At 48.3% G+C, this 17,073-nt stretch overlaps 1 protein-coding gene across 4 annotated transcripts in view; it reads left to right on the top strand.

Annotated features, from left to right (window-relative positions):
* The window catches only part of SEMA6C (semaphorin 6C), a 127,049-nt gene that overhangs the window by 104,235 nt on the left and 5,741 nt on the right, over positions 1-17,073 (top strand). For 3 of the 4 annotated variants that reach the window (XR_014163471.1, XM_081891361.1, XM_081891362.1), the window contains exon 18: positions 1,649-1,804. The exons of the other annotated variant lie outside the window; for it this stretch is intronic. Coding sequence is in view for 2 of the 3 variants with exons in the window: in XM_081891361.1 (XP_081747487.1) it covers positions 1,649-1,804 (156 nt within the window). In the remaining variant the exon portion in view is untranslated. The remainder of the gene's footprint in view (positions 1-1,648; positions 1,805-17,073) is intronic. 4 annotated transcript variants of the gene reach the window in all.

Below are 17,073 nucleotides of genomic sequence, written 5' to 3'. Positions count from 1 at the left end.
CACGGTTGACTTAGGTCTGCTCTGAGTAGGGCTCCAGGGTCAGCTGAAGGTGATTTTTTAGGGGGGGGTCTTCTGGAGCAACAGGCCTCCCCCTTCCTCCCCTTCCCCGCTTCTTATCCCTGTCTCGCTGCAAATCTTGGCCGCTTCCACTCCCCACTTCCTGCGAGGACTGTGGGGCCGGTGGGGGACGTGGGGGGGGCACACGTGTCTGGGATTCATTAGGCAACTTGGCTGGCTCGGCGGTTTTTGGGGGGCCAGCTGACACGCAAGCAGACAGAGGCTCTGCGGATTGCAAAACAGTTGCACAAACTCTGCCGATCAGTTTTTTTTAGGGGGGCTTTTTAACCTTCTCTTAATCGCCTACATAAAGCCCAGGACACATAACATTTTGAGGGTGGAGAGAGAGACATGGGGACATTTTTTGGGTGATATCTGACTAAGGCCGTATTCGCACCCTGCGTTTAAAGCACAATAATTCCACGTTCAACCGTCATGGCTTCCCCTATAGAATTCTGGCAGCTGTAGTTGGTTAACAGTGCTGGTTAAGGACTGTCCACCATTTCCTCTCCCGGCGCTACAATTCCCAGCGCGATCCCTCATCCAGGGAAATCACTAAACCCCTCTGGGATCTGTAGACCGGGAGGGGAAATAGGGGTCTCTCTGCACCCTCAACAAACTGCAGCTCCCAGAATTCTCTGGGGGAGGCCCTGACCATTTAAAGCAGCGGTTCTCAACCTGTGGGTCCCCAGATGTTGTTGGACTACAACTCCCATCATCCCTGAGCTCTGGCCTTGCTAGCTAGGGGTGATGGGAGTTGTAGTCCAACAACATCTGGGGACCCACAGGTTGAGAAAGGCTAATTTAAAGCCATATCACAGTGCCTTAAACATAGGCTGTGTGCCCTACTCAGAGTAGACCCACTGGAATGAATGGAACTTAGTCGTGTTGATTTATTTTCAGTGGGGCTCCTCTCAGCGACACTACCCAACATTAGTCATGGCCGGAGCAGACTCCATGGAATGAATGAATACAACTAACTTCGGCCCATTCATTTCAGTGGGTTTACTCTTGAGTAGAACTGAGTTGGGTACCAACCAACCCTTTCAGAACGGTTTCCCCATACGCCTTGGCAGGTGAGGGATAAAAGCTCTTTCCACACCTGATCCCCATGCGTTACTCTGCGCAAAAAGAACAGCTTTTGAGCTCTCAGCCTGCCAACTACGGAAGTCTAGAAATCCTTGCGCGGTGGCACAAACCAAAGGAGTGGCTTGAATATGCACTTTCCCATGTATAAGACTATATGCCCCCCCCCCAAAAAAATTAAAGTTTAAAACTGGCGGTAACCTCATACACGGAATGTTGCATTTATTTATTTCTTAATTTGGGGCTCAAAAAAAAAGTAGGGGGCGTCTTATACATGGGGGCATCTTATACATGGAAAAATACGGTGTGTGTTTTTGAGGAAACCTCGGATCCCCTGCATAAGATGTAATTGTATGGTGTTGGCGGAGACCTTTCCTGGGTCCGCAGCCTTCGCTGTGGCTCTTGGGGGGGTGGCCCTCCTCCCATTATCCCCTAACTGCCCCCCCCAAAGTCATTATTGTATTGCTTCCTCCTCCTGACACTGTCTTTATCACCGGCAACGCAGGAAAGACGCAGACCTCCGCCGCCGCCACCGCTCTCTCCTCTCCCTTCCCAGAAGCGCCCACTGGGTCTCCTCCCGCTAGCTTGGCTCCCGACGCCCGCCTGGCCCCGGGCGCAGGAGGGCCACGCTCCACCCTCCACGTGGCTGTGAGCAAGCAGGGTAAGAAGGGGCCGATCACCTGACCCCCGACCCTCTCTGCCCGCATGCGCACAAACAGACACATGCGCCGTGTCCCCACGACCCGTCCCCACAGTATGGCACCCCCGTGATAACAGCGAGCTGTGCAAGAACCACTAACTTGCGCGGGGAGGGCCTGGCGGCGCGCTGGAATGCAGAGGCATGCGAAACGGTTGCGTCGCTGTGTCTTGCACGTCGGGGAGCAGGGGTTGCGCAAGCCGCGCACGGTCGCCTCTCTCTGAGCAAAGGACAAAGATGGCAAGTCTTATTTAGGATCCCGGGTGGGAGATATGATTGCGCTCACCGGAAGCGAAAGCTTTGTCTCTCTATTATTATTATTATTTCCATAATATTTTATTTAAGTTTTCTTGCTCTACAAATGTATGCGCGCAACATCTCTTTTTTCCAGTTACATTTTCCATAGGTCAGTTTCATTTGTTGAGACATTAGGATGAAAAAAGGGATGTGGGTGGCGCTGTGGGTTAAACCACAGAGCCTAGGGCTTCCCGATCAGAAGGTCGGCGGTTCAAATCCCCGCCATGGGGTGAGCTCCCGTTGCTTAGTCCCTGCTCCTGCCAACCTAGCAGTTCGAAAGCACGTCAAAGTACAAGTAGATCAATAGGTACCGCTCCGGGGGGAAAGTAAGCGGTGTTTCCGTGCGCTGCTCTGGTTCGCCAGAAGCGGCTTAGTCCTGCTGGCCACATGACCCAGAAGCTGTATACCGGCTCCCTCGGCCAATAAAGCAAGATGAGAGCACAACCCCAGAGTCAGCCACAACTGGACCTAATGGTCAGCGGTCCTCTTATGTTTAGGAAGAAAAAAGAGGATAAGGGGTGGAGGGGGGCATGGTTTGTGGGGGTGGGGTTGGGAGGCGATGTTTCTATTTTGCTTAATGTATGTGTGGGTTTTTGTGTTGCCGTCGTTTCCGCAGGTTCTCTTTGCTATTTGCTTGTGTTCCTTTGGCGGTGAGAGAAATTGGGCTTGGCCCCGGGTGCGGTTGCTTGTGTTGAACTTGGTTTTCGTGTGTGAGTGGGGTGGGTGGGTGTTTTTGAGTCAGGTTAGCCATATTGATTCATACGCTGTTGGTGGATTCTTGTCGTCGTCTTGTTGGGCTGTGTATGTGATGAAGGGGAGCCATACTGGGGTGAAGGTAGAAAGGTAAAGGGACCCCTGACCATTAGGTCCACCTTTAACAAAGGACATCTCCCAGAACTCTTGAGGGGGGGAGCGGTGCCCGTTTAACGTGGTATTGTAGTTCTTTAGATGTACGGCTTCAGCATAGCCCTAATAATATATACACATTTCTTGAGGAGTGTTCCCTGAAAATTCATTTTCCTCCTATATTATTTTCATTGAATATATGTGCTTTTAATTATGCACACTTTTCCCTAGCTTGCACCCCTTTCTTTGCACGAGTTGGTAAAATCCTGGGAAGCACAAATTGTAATTTCTGCTGGTGCAGCTTAAGTGAAGTTTGCTTTAAAGTGCAAGCTGGAGCGAATTCCTTCTCAAGCCTCTAGGTTCAGCTCAGTTGTGAGATTCAGCTGGCATGGGGAGGCTTTGAATGAGTCCAGTCTGCAGTCTTCCCATCTGTAAATAATAATAATAACAACAACATCAATAATAATAATACAGTGGTACCTCTGGTTGTGAACAGGATCCGTTCCGGAGCCCCATTTGCAACATGAGCAGAACACAACCCGTGTCTGCGTGTGTGCGGGTCACGATTCGCCACTTCTGTGCATGCGCTTGACGTCATTTTGCGCTTCTGCGCATGCGCGAGCGGCGAAACCCGGAAGTAACCCTTTCTGGTACTTCCGGGTCGCCGCAGGATGCAACCTGAAAAGATTTAACGTGAAGCAAATGTAACAAGAGGTATGATGACGATGATAGTAATTTATTTTATACCCTGCCCATCTGGCTGGGTTTCCCCAGCCACTCTGGGCGGCTTCCAACAAAAGATTAAAAATACATTAAATTGTTGAGATTGGTGTGTCCCGCCTCGCAGGGGTGCTGTGTGGTGGGCACTATCCCCTCGCTGGCAGGCAGAGTTTGAGGAGGACTTGATGGGATGGAGAGGAAGAGAACCGCAAGCTTTCTGTGCGTCAGGGTGGGGGAAATAGCCCTGATGAAGCAGGAGAGAAAGAACAGAGAAACGGCCCCCAGCGGAAATAGCTCTTAAGAGCTGATCCATTTTGGGAGAATTAGGCGTAATGCGTATTGCAAACACGCTCTCTCCTGAACACAACAAGGCATATATATATATATATTTCCGCCCCCACTCCGAAGCAAAATGTGAGGAGATGGGGTTTTGGCAGGGGGGACAAAATAGCCTTCAAATTGCAAACAAAATGCCCCCAGACAGCTGCGTAGAAATGAGAGAATTAAGCTGGCAGGGAAGATAAAGGGAAGATAAAGGTGTGCGAGGGGAGAGAACAGCCGCCCAAAATAAGCTGGATTTTGTTTTTCAATTTAGGGAGAAGCAGGTCTCCTGGGGAAGTGTTTTGTGAGCGTTCTCTCCTGCCAAACCCAAGGCAGAATCTGATTTTGGAATGGTTTCCTCTTCTGAGTCCAGGTCCCTCTCTGTACATGCTCAGAGGTTCCCTTCCCACCCAGCAGGGCAGTGGGAGCCATTGCTACGATTATCTGGGTCTGTATGTCTCTTCATTTTTGAAGCCGAGAAGAATCACAGAGGGTTTGTCTAGCAGAGACTAGGATGAGGGTTGCAGTTATCAGTATTTAAGGCAGACGGGCAGCAAACCGCTTCAAGGAAGCTCACGTGGTAATCTGCATTTTATAAAATTATAAAGTTATGCATGGCACAGAGTGAGTGGCGAGGGGAAAAAATTTTCTCCTGCTCCTTCCAAGCACTGGAACTCGTGGGCATTCAATGAAGCTGAACTTTGGAAGACTCAGGAGAGAGAAAAGGAAGGATTTATTAACATGATGCATAGTTAAACGGCGGAACTCCCTCCCACTTGAAGCAGCAACGACCACCACTTTAAAGGGCTTACAAAAAAAAGGATTAAATAAAATGGATTGATCTGTTTCTTGTGAATCTGCAGGCTTCGCCTCTAGCAGAAATATGGCCTTGCTGTATCTCTGCAAGGAGGAAAGGGACCTAGTTCAGCGTCAGAACAGGGGTTCAATCGCCATCCTCTCTGGATGGGCTGAGAATGTCTGAAAACCTAGAGAGCTCCTGCCAGCCAGTGTGGGCTATATTGATCTAGACAGGCCTAAGTGCCTGAGTCAGTATACGTTCCGGGAATCCTAAATAAAGCAGAATGGGGGACGGGACACACAGCCCGTAAGGAATTTGGACATAGCTCATCTTCCTTTATATGTATATATAACGAGAGATATCTCACCGGCTTGTTCCAGCTTTTCGTCCCGTCGCCATAAATGGCAGCCATTAACTTCTCCCCCAACGCCATGAGGACTAGATCCTTATTTTGGGAAGGCCAAACGGGGTCAGCCAGTTTTAGCTTCTCTCATCCTCGCACCTGCCCACATGTCTGGGTCTTGTGAAAAGAGGGCAGCGTTTCTCTGGCTGCAGGAAAATCCTCAGTTTGGAGGGGTGAGAGCCATACACTCGTCTGACTGAACAGGTCCAGGGGTTTTGTGGCATTCGTAAAACAACCCACATGTCTTCAGATGTCTTCTAAACGTCAGATAATTGTTTATCTCCTTGACATCTGGTGGGAGGGCGTTCCACAGGGCGGGCGCCACCACCGAGAAGGCCCTCTCCTCCTTTCTTGCAAGCCCTATTCTTTGGAGCAGGAGAAAACAAGATGAAGGCCCTTGAGATATTTGAAGATGGCTGTTGTATCTCCTCTCAGTCTCCACTTTTCCAGGCTAAACAAACCCAGCTCCTTCAACCGTTCCTCATCCGGCATGGTTTCCAGACCCTTGGAAGCAAAAGCAAATTCTGGCTTGTCAAAACATCTTGACTGCCAGCAGTGCTCCGAGAGCAACTTTCCCTTCTTTGAAACCTCCTGTGGGCCACATTCTGATGGGGGACGGATCCAGAGGCAAAAGCGAGTGGTCCAGTTAATGAAGAGGTTACTTTCCTGTCGCAGGCTAGCTCCTGGTAATGACACACACAAGGTAATAGGCTGTTTTTCACTATGTAACTTCTGTTTCAAACACAATTCAACATATAATATCTCACAAAGTGTAATTCCATAGACCAACACATCATGCAAGCAGAACATGTCAAGAGAAATTAAAGCCCAATGGATGGTCTCCTGACCATGTTCTGTTTTCATGATGTGTTGGTCTATGGAATTACACTTTGTGAGATATAATATGGCTTAGGGCCCTTGTATTTACGGGACCGCCTCTCCTGGTCTGCCCAGCAGAGGACCTTAAGGTCCATGAATAACCATAGTTTAGAGGTCCTGGGCCCTAAGGAAGCCAGACAATCCTCCACCAGGGCCAGGGCCTTCTCAGTGATGGCTCCAACCTGGTGGAATGCTCTGTCCCATGAGACCAGGGCCCTGCAGGATTTAACCTCCTTCCGCAGGGCCTATAAGACAGAGCTATTCCACCTGGCTTTCAATTTGAACTTAGCCTGATCTTTTATTCCTCTTCCTTCCCTCCCCTTCCCCTTTTTATGAAGATCACCCGCTCTGGGATCCCACAGCTAATTCTCCCCTGGTCTCCTCGCTGGCCCAAACAGGACTAATTTAGCCAGCTAGCCCTGGTGATCATCTAATGTTTATTGGATGGATTTCCCCCCCTAAATTGATTTTTGAATTCTGAATTTATTGTTGTTCCTGTTTTATACTGTATTTTATGCTGTTTTTGTGTTGCATCAATTAAGTGTTTTAAATTTGTTGTAAGCCGCCCTGAGCCCGGTTTTCTGAACTGAGAAGGGCGGGGTATAAATAAAATTTATTTATTTATTATATGTTGAATTGTGTTTGAAATAGAAGTTGCATAGTCAAAAACAGCCTGTTACGTCGTGTGTGTTGTTACCAGGATTGTATTTACGTACCCCTAAGGTTTAGTAGTGTTTTGCAGCCTGGCTCCTGCCCGCCCTCTGTCTTCCACCCAGGCAGGCCAGAGGCGTCCAGGGACGTGTCCCAGAAAGGCAAATGATATTTGGGGTGCAAATAAAGCTGTGGTTGAGAGAGAGAAAGCGAATGGCCTGGATGTAGTAGTTCCAAGGGCCAGGCAGCCGCCCTGAGGCTGCCAAACCCTTAGCTCTGGGTTCTGCTCAATTTATTGACCTGGCATGCAGATCCAAACACGCAGGCCCCCACGGCACTCGAGGAAACGGGGGTGCAGTTAGAGGGGGGAAACCTCTGAACAAAACGCGGGCTTCCTCCTATTCAGAGCAAAGAAAAGCACATCTACCCACAGAACAGCTTTCAAGGAACGAAACATCAAACCGTTGCACAGCCCTGACTGGGGCGGGGAGAGGAAGGCCGTCTTGGCAGAGGCCCGCCGCTAATTAGCTTGCAATCTTCTTGCCAAGGGGCAAACGTGTCTTTTATTTTATTTTTAAAAGGGATGCTCTCCCTTTTTTTTTTTTCTGGAGATCAGCTGTTCAGCATTAAACCTTCTGTTCGGCCTGCCTTTGCCGAGGCCGCCAGTTCAGCTGACCTCGTTGGGACGGGTGAACGGGACGGTGTTTGTGTGTGCCGTTTTCAGATGTTCTTCTCGTTCGGCGTTATTTTAATTATTTGACCCCACACCACTTTAAAAAAACCAAAAAAAGCTCCCGAACAATGAAATCCTGTGCTGAGGAAAGCGGTTTTCTGCGGCCTGTACAATTACAATGCTAAACGTATCCCGCCACCTCTCCAGTTTCCGTTTCCATAGATGCAGCACATCGTTACCCTGTGGAACTGCCTGCCACAGGAGACAGTAATGGCCACCAATTCAGAGGGCTTTGAAAGAGGATTAGATAAATCATGGAGGAGGAAGATGATGAACTACTAGATGGGTGACTGGCTCTTCTTAGATTATGAACTCTCTTCCTCCTCTTCCCAGCCCTTTAAGCCCCTGGCCACTGCTGGATCTTGTAGCCAGAAGTTCCACAGGTTTGTTCCATCCTACTATGCATTCCACAATGAAGCCTTTCCCCTTTTTGGCCACTCCTAAATATGCTGCAAAACAGTTTCTTCAAGACGAACCGCAAGTTCTAGTATCCTCTAAGGGAGGGATTTTTTCAAAGAGAATTTAGGAGGGTTGCGTCCTGCAAGGGCCCTACTCAGAGTAGCCCCATTGAAATTAGCAGGCATGGCAAACAAAGGTCCTTTTTCCATCTCCGCTGTATTAAGCAGTTGGTCCCTTACCTTTCTCGCCCTGATCTGGCCACAGTGATCCACGCAACGGTCACCTCCAGACTGGATTATTGTAACTCACTCTACGTGGGGCTGCCCTTGATACTGACCCAGAAACTCCAGCGGGTGCAGAATGCCGCAGCGAGACTCCTTACGGGGTCTGCGCTGCGGGATCACATTCACCCAGTGCTTTACCAACTGCACTGGCTCCCGGTGGAGTACAGGATCAGGTTTAAGGTGCTGGTTTTGACCTTTAACGCCCTATGCGACCTAGGACTCTTGTACCTCCGGGACCACCTCTCCTGGTCTGTCCCACGGAGGACCTTAAGGTCCACAAACAACAACACTTTGGAGGTCCCGAGCCTCAAGGAGGTTAGATTGGTCTCAACTAGGGCCAGGGCCTTTTCAGTACTGGCCCCGACTTGGTGGAACGCTGTGTCCCAAGAGACTAGGGCCCTGCGGGACTTGACATCTTTCCGCAGGGCCTGCAAGACAGAGCTGTTCCGCCTGGCCTTTGGTTTGGACTCAGTCTGACCCTTATGTTTCCCTCCCCTTATGGTTTTAATACAGCTGCATTTTAAATTGCATTCTAACCTGTATTTTAAATTGGTTTCCCCCCCCCCCTTATGTTTTTACTGTATTTTTACTGTTGTTAGCCGCCCTGAGCCTGGCTTTGGCCGTGGAGGGCGGGGTATAAATAAAATTATTATTATTATTATTATTATTATTATTATTATTATTATTATTAATTTCAACATGTCTACTCTGAGTAGAGCTTAGCCGGGCAAAAGCCTCTCTGGTTTAAGTTACAGTTGTGAGTTGGAGGCAGTAAAATAAGACCCCTGGCTGCTGCTATCTGGGCTTGCAGCCAGGGAGACTTTTATTGTGAAGTTTTGAAAAGGCAGGAAAAATAAGCCAGACTTGAGACTTCCTGTTTTCCATGAAGGGGGTGAAGGAGAAAGAAAAGGGGTCTCGGAGAGAGAGTATTTATCGAAGGAACCGCTGGCTTGTCAATCTTCTTTCCGAAAGCGAGGGCTGCGTTCAAAAGCACCTCCGAAATAATTTTAGCGTTCCAAAGAGCACCAAGTTGTTCCGTTATAAAACAAGGCGGTGTTTAGTGATGGGGAAGGAATTCAGTTAATTCTGTGTTTAAAAGTAATTCGCTCTCCCCGAAAGAATTCAATAACCGAACGGCAGCTTTGAAATTCACACCTCTCCGAATTTTGCGATGACATTCTCCCCCTTTGCCCCAGAAAGATGAACAAAAAGTTGAGTTTCCCCAAAAAAGGCGTCTGATTGGCCAATGTGAGAATAAGATACTGAACTCGATTGATCTGGCCTCATCCAGAAACCAGACTCTAATTAGGTCCTTACAAGGGGGGAGTGGTTTGGATATTTTTTTTTTTTATTAGTGCAGCGCCATAATAGTCAACAAAATAAATTCACCCAGGGTTTTATGAATGAGCAGAGTTGGGGAACATCTGTGGCATTCCAGATGTTGCTGCTGGAGTCCTGCTCACAGCAGCCAGCATGACCAATGGTCAGGACTGGTGTTGAGATTCCGGCCACATCTGGAGGGCCACAGATTCCACCCCCCTTGCCTGTAAAAATGCTTGTGGACCTGGCAGCATCTGAATAGATTCTGGGCCTTGCTTGCTAAATCCCTCCAAAATTTGAGGGATTTTTTTTGGGAGGGGAACCGAGGCATAAAAAAATTCAATATCTATACAGGAAGTGGTGAACTGAAGTGGAGGGGGGAGAGAAATCAGAATTTCCCAGGAGGGAGATGGTTAGATATTCTTCCTCAAACAAAAAATAGCTGGATTTTGTTTGCAGAATCCAAAGAGGCTAGTCCTGATTGTTGATGCAATGGGTGGAAATAGTCAAGAAATAACAGTTAGCATTGTCATGTTCCTGTCGCAAGGTTTCAGTAGGGCTTAAACTTCACCCCATCCAGATTTAGGGGAGAGGATGATACGCCACAAAATATACCTACCTAAAGCTAGAAAAATATATATTTTTACTTGCGTATGTAGCACGGTCTCTGCACATGGTGGTGTTACAATGGGGGACCTTGTAGACCCCTGCCCCAAAGGGCTTACAGTTGTGCAGTTGTACCTCAGTTCTCGAACGCCCCAGAACTCATATGTTTCAGCCCCCAAACAATTGAAAACCGGAAGTGAGTGTACCGGTTTTCGAACGTTCTTTCGGAAGCCGAACGTCTGATGGGGCTTCCGATTGGCTGAAGGAGCTCCCTGCAGCCAATCAGAAGTCGTGCTTAGGAAGTCGAACATTTCGGAAGTCAAACGGACTTCCAGAATGGTTTCTGTTCGACTTCTGAGATACGACTGTATATCATGCAGTGGTGCCAGAGCAAAGTGAAGGGAAGCAGGGTTAAGTGCAGGATCAACTATTCTGCTATACAGTGGTGCCTTGGTACTCAAATGCCTTGGTACTCAAACGCCTTGGTACTCAAACAACTTGGAGCCCAAACGCGACAAACACGGAAGTAAGTGTTCCGGTTTGTGAACATGCTCCATTTGAGTCTTACGCTTCCGTTTTGAGTTGTCACACTTCCGTTTTGAGGTCTGTCTGTTTTTACTATTTATTTTGCGTTTTGTTTTCGCAGCTCTTTTTTTGTTTTGTTTTTGCGACTTTGTGGAACCCAGTTCAGCTATTGATTGATTGATTGTGGGACAGCAGTACATTGTTCCTTGCTTTCATTTTACGGATCAATGGTCTCGTTGGATAGTAAAATTCATGTTAAATTACTGTTTCAGGGGTTGTTTTTCAAAGTCTGGAACGGATTAATCCATTTTGCTTTACATTCTATGGGAAAGCGCGCCTTGGTTTTGGAGTGCTTTGGTTTTGGAATGGGCTTCCGGAACGGATTAAGTTTGAGAACCAAGGTACCACTGTATTGGTTTTAAAACACGATCAAAGACCAGGGGATTCTGCCGAAAGGGTTGCAGAAAAGACGAGGTTTCAAGGAGGGGGTTGGAATCGAGTTAGACAAGGGGAATCGCTCAGGTTTTCTGAAGGGATATAACAGCTAGGAAAGGGCAGGTTGGCCAATCAGAGTATTGAGAACTTACCGTATTTTTCGCTCCATAGGGCGCACCGGACCATAGGGCGCACCTAGTTTTTAGGGGGGGGTAAAGAAAAAAAATTATCCATCCCGCTCGCTGTCTTGGCTTCGTTTTTAGGCGCAGGGCTGGGGCGGGGCAAGCCCAAACTTCCCCCACCCCTAGCCCCCAGAACAGGTCAGGGAGCGGCGGTCTATTCTCCCTCCTGGGGAAAAGCCCGCACAAAGCTTGTGTGCGGCTCTTGGGGGCTTTTCCTGCCTGCCTCTCCCTGCATTCGCTCCATGGGACGCGCAGACTTCCCCCCTTAGTTTTTTGAGGGAAATAGTGCGTGCTATGGAGCGAAAAATACGGTAAGTGGAGCCTCCAGATCCAGGAGCAGTATAGCAGGTGTAACTACAGCAGAGGGCTGGTGTTTTCCATGCCCTGTTTTTGGGAGCCCCCCCCCCCAAGGCATCAAACCTGGGCCTCTGCTCGATCCAGGGCTCGATCCAGATCTTTTTGTGCAGCCCATGATGAGCTCAGCGGCGGCTGTTAGCAGAAAAAGGGCTGCCTGTCTGGAAATATTGTTCACTCCTCTTTTCCCCTGTTAACAAAGCCCAAGCCGCCTCTGAAAAAAAACACGACAGCTTTGTCCTTCAAACTCTCCTGCCCACATGCTTACAAATGGGTCCTGACAGATTAATCAACTCGACAAATAGTTGGTTAATCTACTCCTTTAAAGCACCGGCACCTTTTCTTGTCGTCGTTTTTTTTTTTAATGCCCTCTTTTGAAAGACCTGGAGTGCTAGCTAGCTATATAGCCTTTGACATTCATTGGGTTTTATAGCCGTCTTGTTTATTTCTGTCCCTCTCTCCTCCGCTCGCCCAGTGTTTTTCCTTTTTACAAAAAAAATAATAATATAAAAAAGCAAAGAAAGAAATTGAGTTTCCATGGAGGCCCTTTTTTCTGCGCTTCATTGTTTTCTCCCTGGGTAATAGTTTGCCTTTCTTTCCGACAAAATGATGGGAATTTTGCAACTCCCGAAAGCTAACAAAATTCGCCCCCCAACCTGCGCACCTCATACTTTGTTCTGTGGACTGGGAGGGGGGGTGGGAATTGAGACATGGATAATGCGATGGGGGGGGACGCATCCTTTTGTCCGCTGACCCCTGAAGAACACAGAAGATAGAAATTGCCGGGCAGAGACAGTGGGAGAGTCTGTCTGTCCGCGGGAAAAATCCGAAGGCGAGATCATCTCTGCTGCGCCGGCTGACGTACTTTGGGCCTATTAAGCTGCAAATAAACTTACAGGAGGGGAAGAGGTCTCAAAAGATAAATCCAGGAAGCGGGGGACGCTGTAAGGAGCATCTCAAATTATTTGTGGTACTGAGGAAGTATCCAGAGGGATGCTTTTCTCCGCATCGTCACCCATCACAGGGTTATCCAAGAAGGCTGAAGTTTGGGAGACTCAGGAAGGAGTTCTTCATGCGCAGAGCATGGATAAAACTGTGGAACTCACCGCTGCAGGAGGCCACCAACTTAGATGGCTTTAAACTACACGAGCTCATGGAAGGCCTATCAGCCTCCACTGAATACCAGTTGCTGGGGGTCGTAAATGGGGAGAGTCGCCCTCGCTTCCCATTGCAGCATCGTTTTGGCTGGACTAGATGGGCCGCTGGCCTGATTCAGCCCAGTTTTTCTTAGGTTCTTACAACCTCTCTTCGTCCTTTCCCCAGCCCTCTAAGCCCTCGGCCACTGCCGGATCTTGTGGCCCGGAGTTCCGCAGGCTTATTCCATCCTACTAGGCATTCCATCACCAAGCCGCTCCTGAGTCTGAAAAGACTCTTCAGATAACCCTCTAGGCATTGAAGGAGGGAGAGGTTTTTAAAGAGTTTAGGCAGTGGTTCTCAACCTGTGGGTCCCCAGATGTTGTTGGACTACAACTCCCATCATCCCTGGGCTCTGGCCTTGCTAGCTAGGGGTGATGGGAGTTGTAGTTCAACAACATCTGGGGACCCACAGGTTGAGAAAGGCCGGTTTAGAGGATGAAACGCTGCATTGTGCGAGACTAGCTCCCTTGCAATTAACAGGCATGACTTTATGCTTCCTAGAAGCATCTATCTGAGTAGTGTTTATCTGACTGGTGCCAGAAAGGCAATGGGGCCAAAGGCACCGGGTTCGAATTCAGCTGTCCCCAGATGGAGGCCCAGAAAGAGAAATTTGCTGAGATGAGCAGAAGAGGTGGGATCTGTTTGGATAATACGGACTCTCCGTAACACCATCGTGCGACGCCACTGGCTAGTGAACGTGAGCCCCTGAGGCGTGTGGTCTGGTTATGCGTGGCAGCCGGTCTGACGTGGCTCCGTGTTTCCTCTCAGCACCTTGCACCCTCCTCTAACAGCCTGGTAGCTTCCCCGTGGAACGGGTGCCCTTTTCCGCACGTGTCTCATGACCCTCGTGTTAACACACTTGTGCACGTTTGCTCCGGGTAACCTTGGGGGGGGGGAAACGGGGGCTAAGAATCTGCGCTTCTCCTGAAAGAGATTTTCCCGGTTACTAACCGCATGGTTTATTGCACCCTCAAGAGGAGAGGCTGGCCCGTTCCGCAAAATATTTCACCCTGTTCTTCCCATCCGAGGTTGTGCACCGTACAAAAAATGTGTTTTGCCGGGAGGGAGGGAGGGGGGCGGGCCCCGTTTTTGGCACCCACCGGACGTGCCTTTGTGTCTGGAACTGCCATGGTCCAGAGGTTTCCGTGGCCTTTGAATGATCACAAAAAAATCCCCCAACTTTTCTGCTCACTCAAGGAGCAGAGGAGACCAGTTGCCACGTAGATGGGCTCAATTTTGGAGCCAGCCCTCTCCCCGGCAGCCGATAAGTCTGGTTCAAGTGAATGGCAGGCTTAATTCTTTTTGTGTGTGTCTTCCTGGCCACCATCAAGACTTCTGAAAAAGGAGCACAAGATTGGAGGGGAGGGAAGAAGAGGGGACCCCATTCCTGCCCCCTAAGCTGATCACTTTTGACTATTATTGGGCCCCGAAGCTTCGTGGTTTCTCCTCCTTCTCTCTGTGTGTCCCGAATACCTTCCCTCTTCGAAGATCCATCCCCTTTAACAGCATAAATATCCGTGGTTAAAGGAAGGTTGTTTGTCAAGGCAGGTAGGTCTCTGGCCCCTAGGAGCCTCCATTCCAAAACGGGACCCCCAAATTCGGCAGGCCATGGCCAGGCCTGTGTGGGCGGAACTGACCCACACACGAGATCTTGGGGAGGAGAAGGGGCAGGGAGGCTAAACAGGGAAGAAATGTGCGTTCGGTTGAGGTCCACCTTGGCGGCGAGGGTCATAGCCGAGGCTTGCGCACTTGGCTTATCAGAAGCATCCACCCCTCAGGCAGCTGGATCCCACCCCTCTAAAAGCGGTGAGGTCAAAACCATGCGGACCTCTGTCGCTGAATGCAGTCTTCTGGGTAACACTGAGCTCTTTGTCGCATGTGACGCAGAACTCTGTGAAACCTGGGTGCTTGCACAGTTGGGTGTCTGCGGAATTTGAGCCAGTTTGAAGGCGCCCATTTCTCCTCTCTTCCAAAAGAGGGAAGGAGAGAAACTGCCGGCCGCAATTCGGGGTGGAACTGACCCTCTCAAGGAGAAAAACACAGCAGCCATCATTTCCCTTCTCATCTTCCCCTAGTATTTTCCTTTTTTTTACATACAGATTTTTGCTTTTTCGGCCTTCCTTTGTCCCTTCCCTCCTCCTGCCATCTGTTTTTTCTTTTATTCCTTTTCCCCCTATTCGCCTTCTCCCCCTGCCCCGCAAATAAACCCCAGTCTTATCCTTTTTCCACATTTTTAACAACGAAACGGTCAGCTCCTTGATGGCTTTTCCTGATCATCCAGGTCTGTGAGGAACAAACGCATCCCAGAGCCATTTGGCTGAGTCTTTGCCTCTGGTTCTGAATTAATTTAAAGCATGTGGATTCTATACACACACACACCCCTAACTTATCCTGCTCAAAAAGAAATAACATATATTTTAAAAAGAAAACCAGTTTTCTCCTAACACTCCATTAATGTTCTAGGCTCCCACTGGACCAGAGTGTTAGATCCATTGCTAGGCCTGCTTAAGTGTAGAGCCCATGACGTGAATTGACATTGCTCCCTTTCGTGCATTGGTTTCAATAGGTTCTACTCTGAGTAGGACTCAGTTGGAGACAAACTATTGTTTCTGAACTTGCTGACAGTGCCAGATATCAATCTAAATATTATTATTATTATTATTATTATTATTATTATTATTATTATTATTTGCTTGGAAGCCACCCTAATAATTGAACGGTATATAAATGTAATTATTATTAGTAGTATTATTATCATCACCATCATTAATAATCATGTATTATATTACCGTTTAATTGTCAAGGTGACTCCCAAGCCGTTTGCAAGCGGGAAATCACATGCCGAAAGAATATAAGTGCACGCATTTAAAACACACGATCAAACCATTGCATCAAAAGACAGAAATAAGCGTCTGCTATTTTAAAAAAGTGCAATGAAACCCATTAAAGTAGCAGAACAGTTAAAAGGGAATTCTAGGAAAATAGAAGAACGAATCATGGAAAGCCTCTGAGCATGTGCAGAATGCCCATCTCTCGCTCTCCTGAGCTTTTGTGCTCTATTCTCCATCACACACATGCCCCGAATCTGGTGGGCGGGGTCAATGACCAAAGGGGCGGGGCCAAAGGGGCCACCCCCCCTAATGCATAGTAGGCTCCGCCCACGGAAAAGTCATGATGTTTGCAGAGAGAGAGAGGGGGGTGATTGTATTTCAAGGTCTCCTTCCAGGCAGGCTAAAGCACTCAAGGAGGATGGAAGAGTTCTGAGGGCCAGAGAAGAGAGGTGTGGAGGGCCGCTTGTGAGCAATGCCCTGAGGGTCCCCTCCTCCCATATTAAATGAGAGCATATTTTCTGCCTTTCGGAAGTCTTTTCCCTCAATGATCGTTATTTACACAGGGGAAGGCAGAATCGGGTTCGAATACTGAAATTAATTAAATTGGGGCGTTCAGACTTCTAAAAGCCCAAAGTGAAAGCATCAAAGATAATTAACCGGGAAGGAGGGAGGGAGCAGGAATCCAGTAAAATAAATGAACTTCATTACTAAAATACATATAATGTTCTGCCTTTTCCGCCCTAGCAAAATTGCAGTAGAGACGCAGCAGTAAAGATCTTTTTCTGTAAAAAAAAGCAGCGGCAAGATTAAAAATAATTGAGATTATATTGTATTTTAAAACTCTAGACTTCTCCCGTGCCCTGGGTAAGTGAGACACAATCTTCCATAGCATAAAGATTTTTATTATTATTATTATTAAATAGTAATATATATATTATTCTGGTCCATTAAAAGTGCGGTATAAATGGAAATTTCACATTAGCGCCCTTTAAAGCCATATTAAATGATCCATTTTCTTTTAATTGTACCGTTTGAGCTCATTAAAAGGGTTCGTTAAAGGGTATCTTAAAATAAGAATGTTTAAAAAGGCATAAGGCATTTTAAATCGGAGTAAGATTTTGCGGCTGTGCTTCCAGGGCCAAGGCCTCTGTGAACCTTTGAGCATACGCAAAGCCTGGGAGCGCTGAGTCAGAGCTGCTATTCCGCCTAATATTGTCTACACTGACCGGCAGCAGCTGTCCAGGGTTTCAAACAGACAGTCTGTCCCCAGACCCACCGGGAGATCTCGGGACCTGAACCCAGGACCTTCTGCAGGAAAGGAAGGCGTTCTCGATTAACACAGCCATTGGGAGCCTGGCGCCCTCCATGCGTTGCCATACTATAACTCCCAACTTCTCTGGCTATTGATCAGGCTGGTTTCTGGGGGGAATCGGGCCACAGATTGGGGGTGG

Source organism: Podarcis melisellensis (assembly GCF_964234715.1).
Source record: "Podarcis melisellensis genome assembly, chromosome: 16".
NCBI lineage: Eukaryota > Metazoa > Chordata > Lepidosauria > Squamata > Lacertidae > Podarcis > Podarcis melisellensis.
This window is presented reverse-complemented; position numbering and strand designations above follow the sequence as displayed.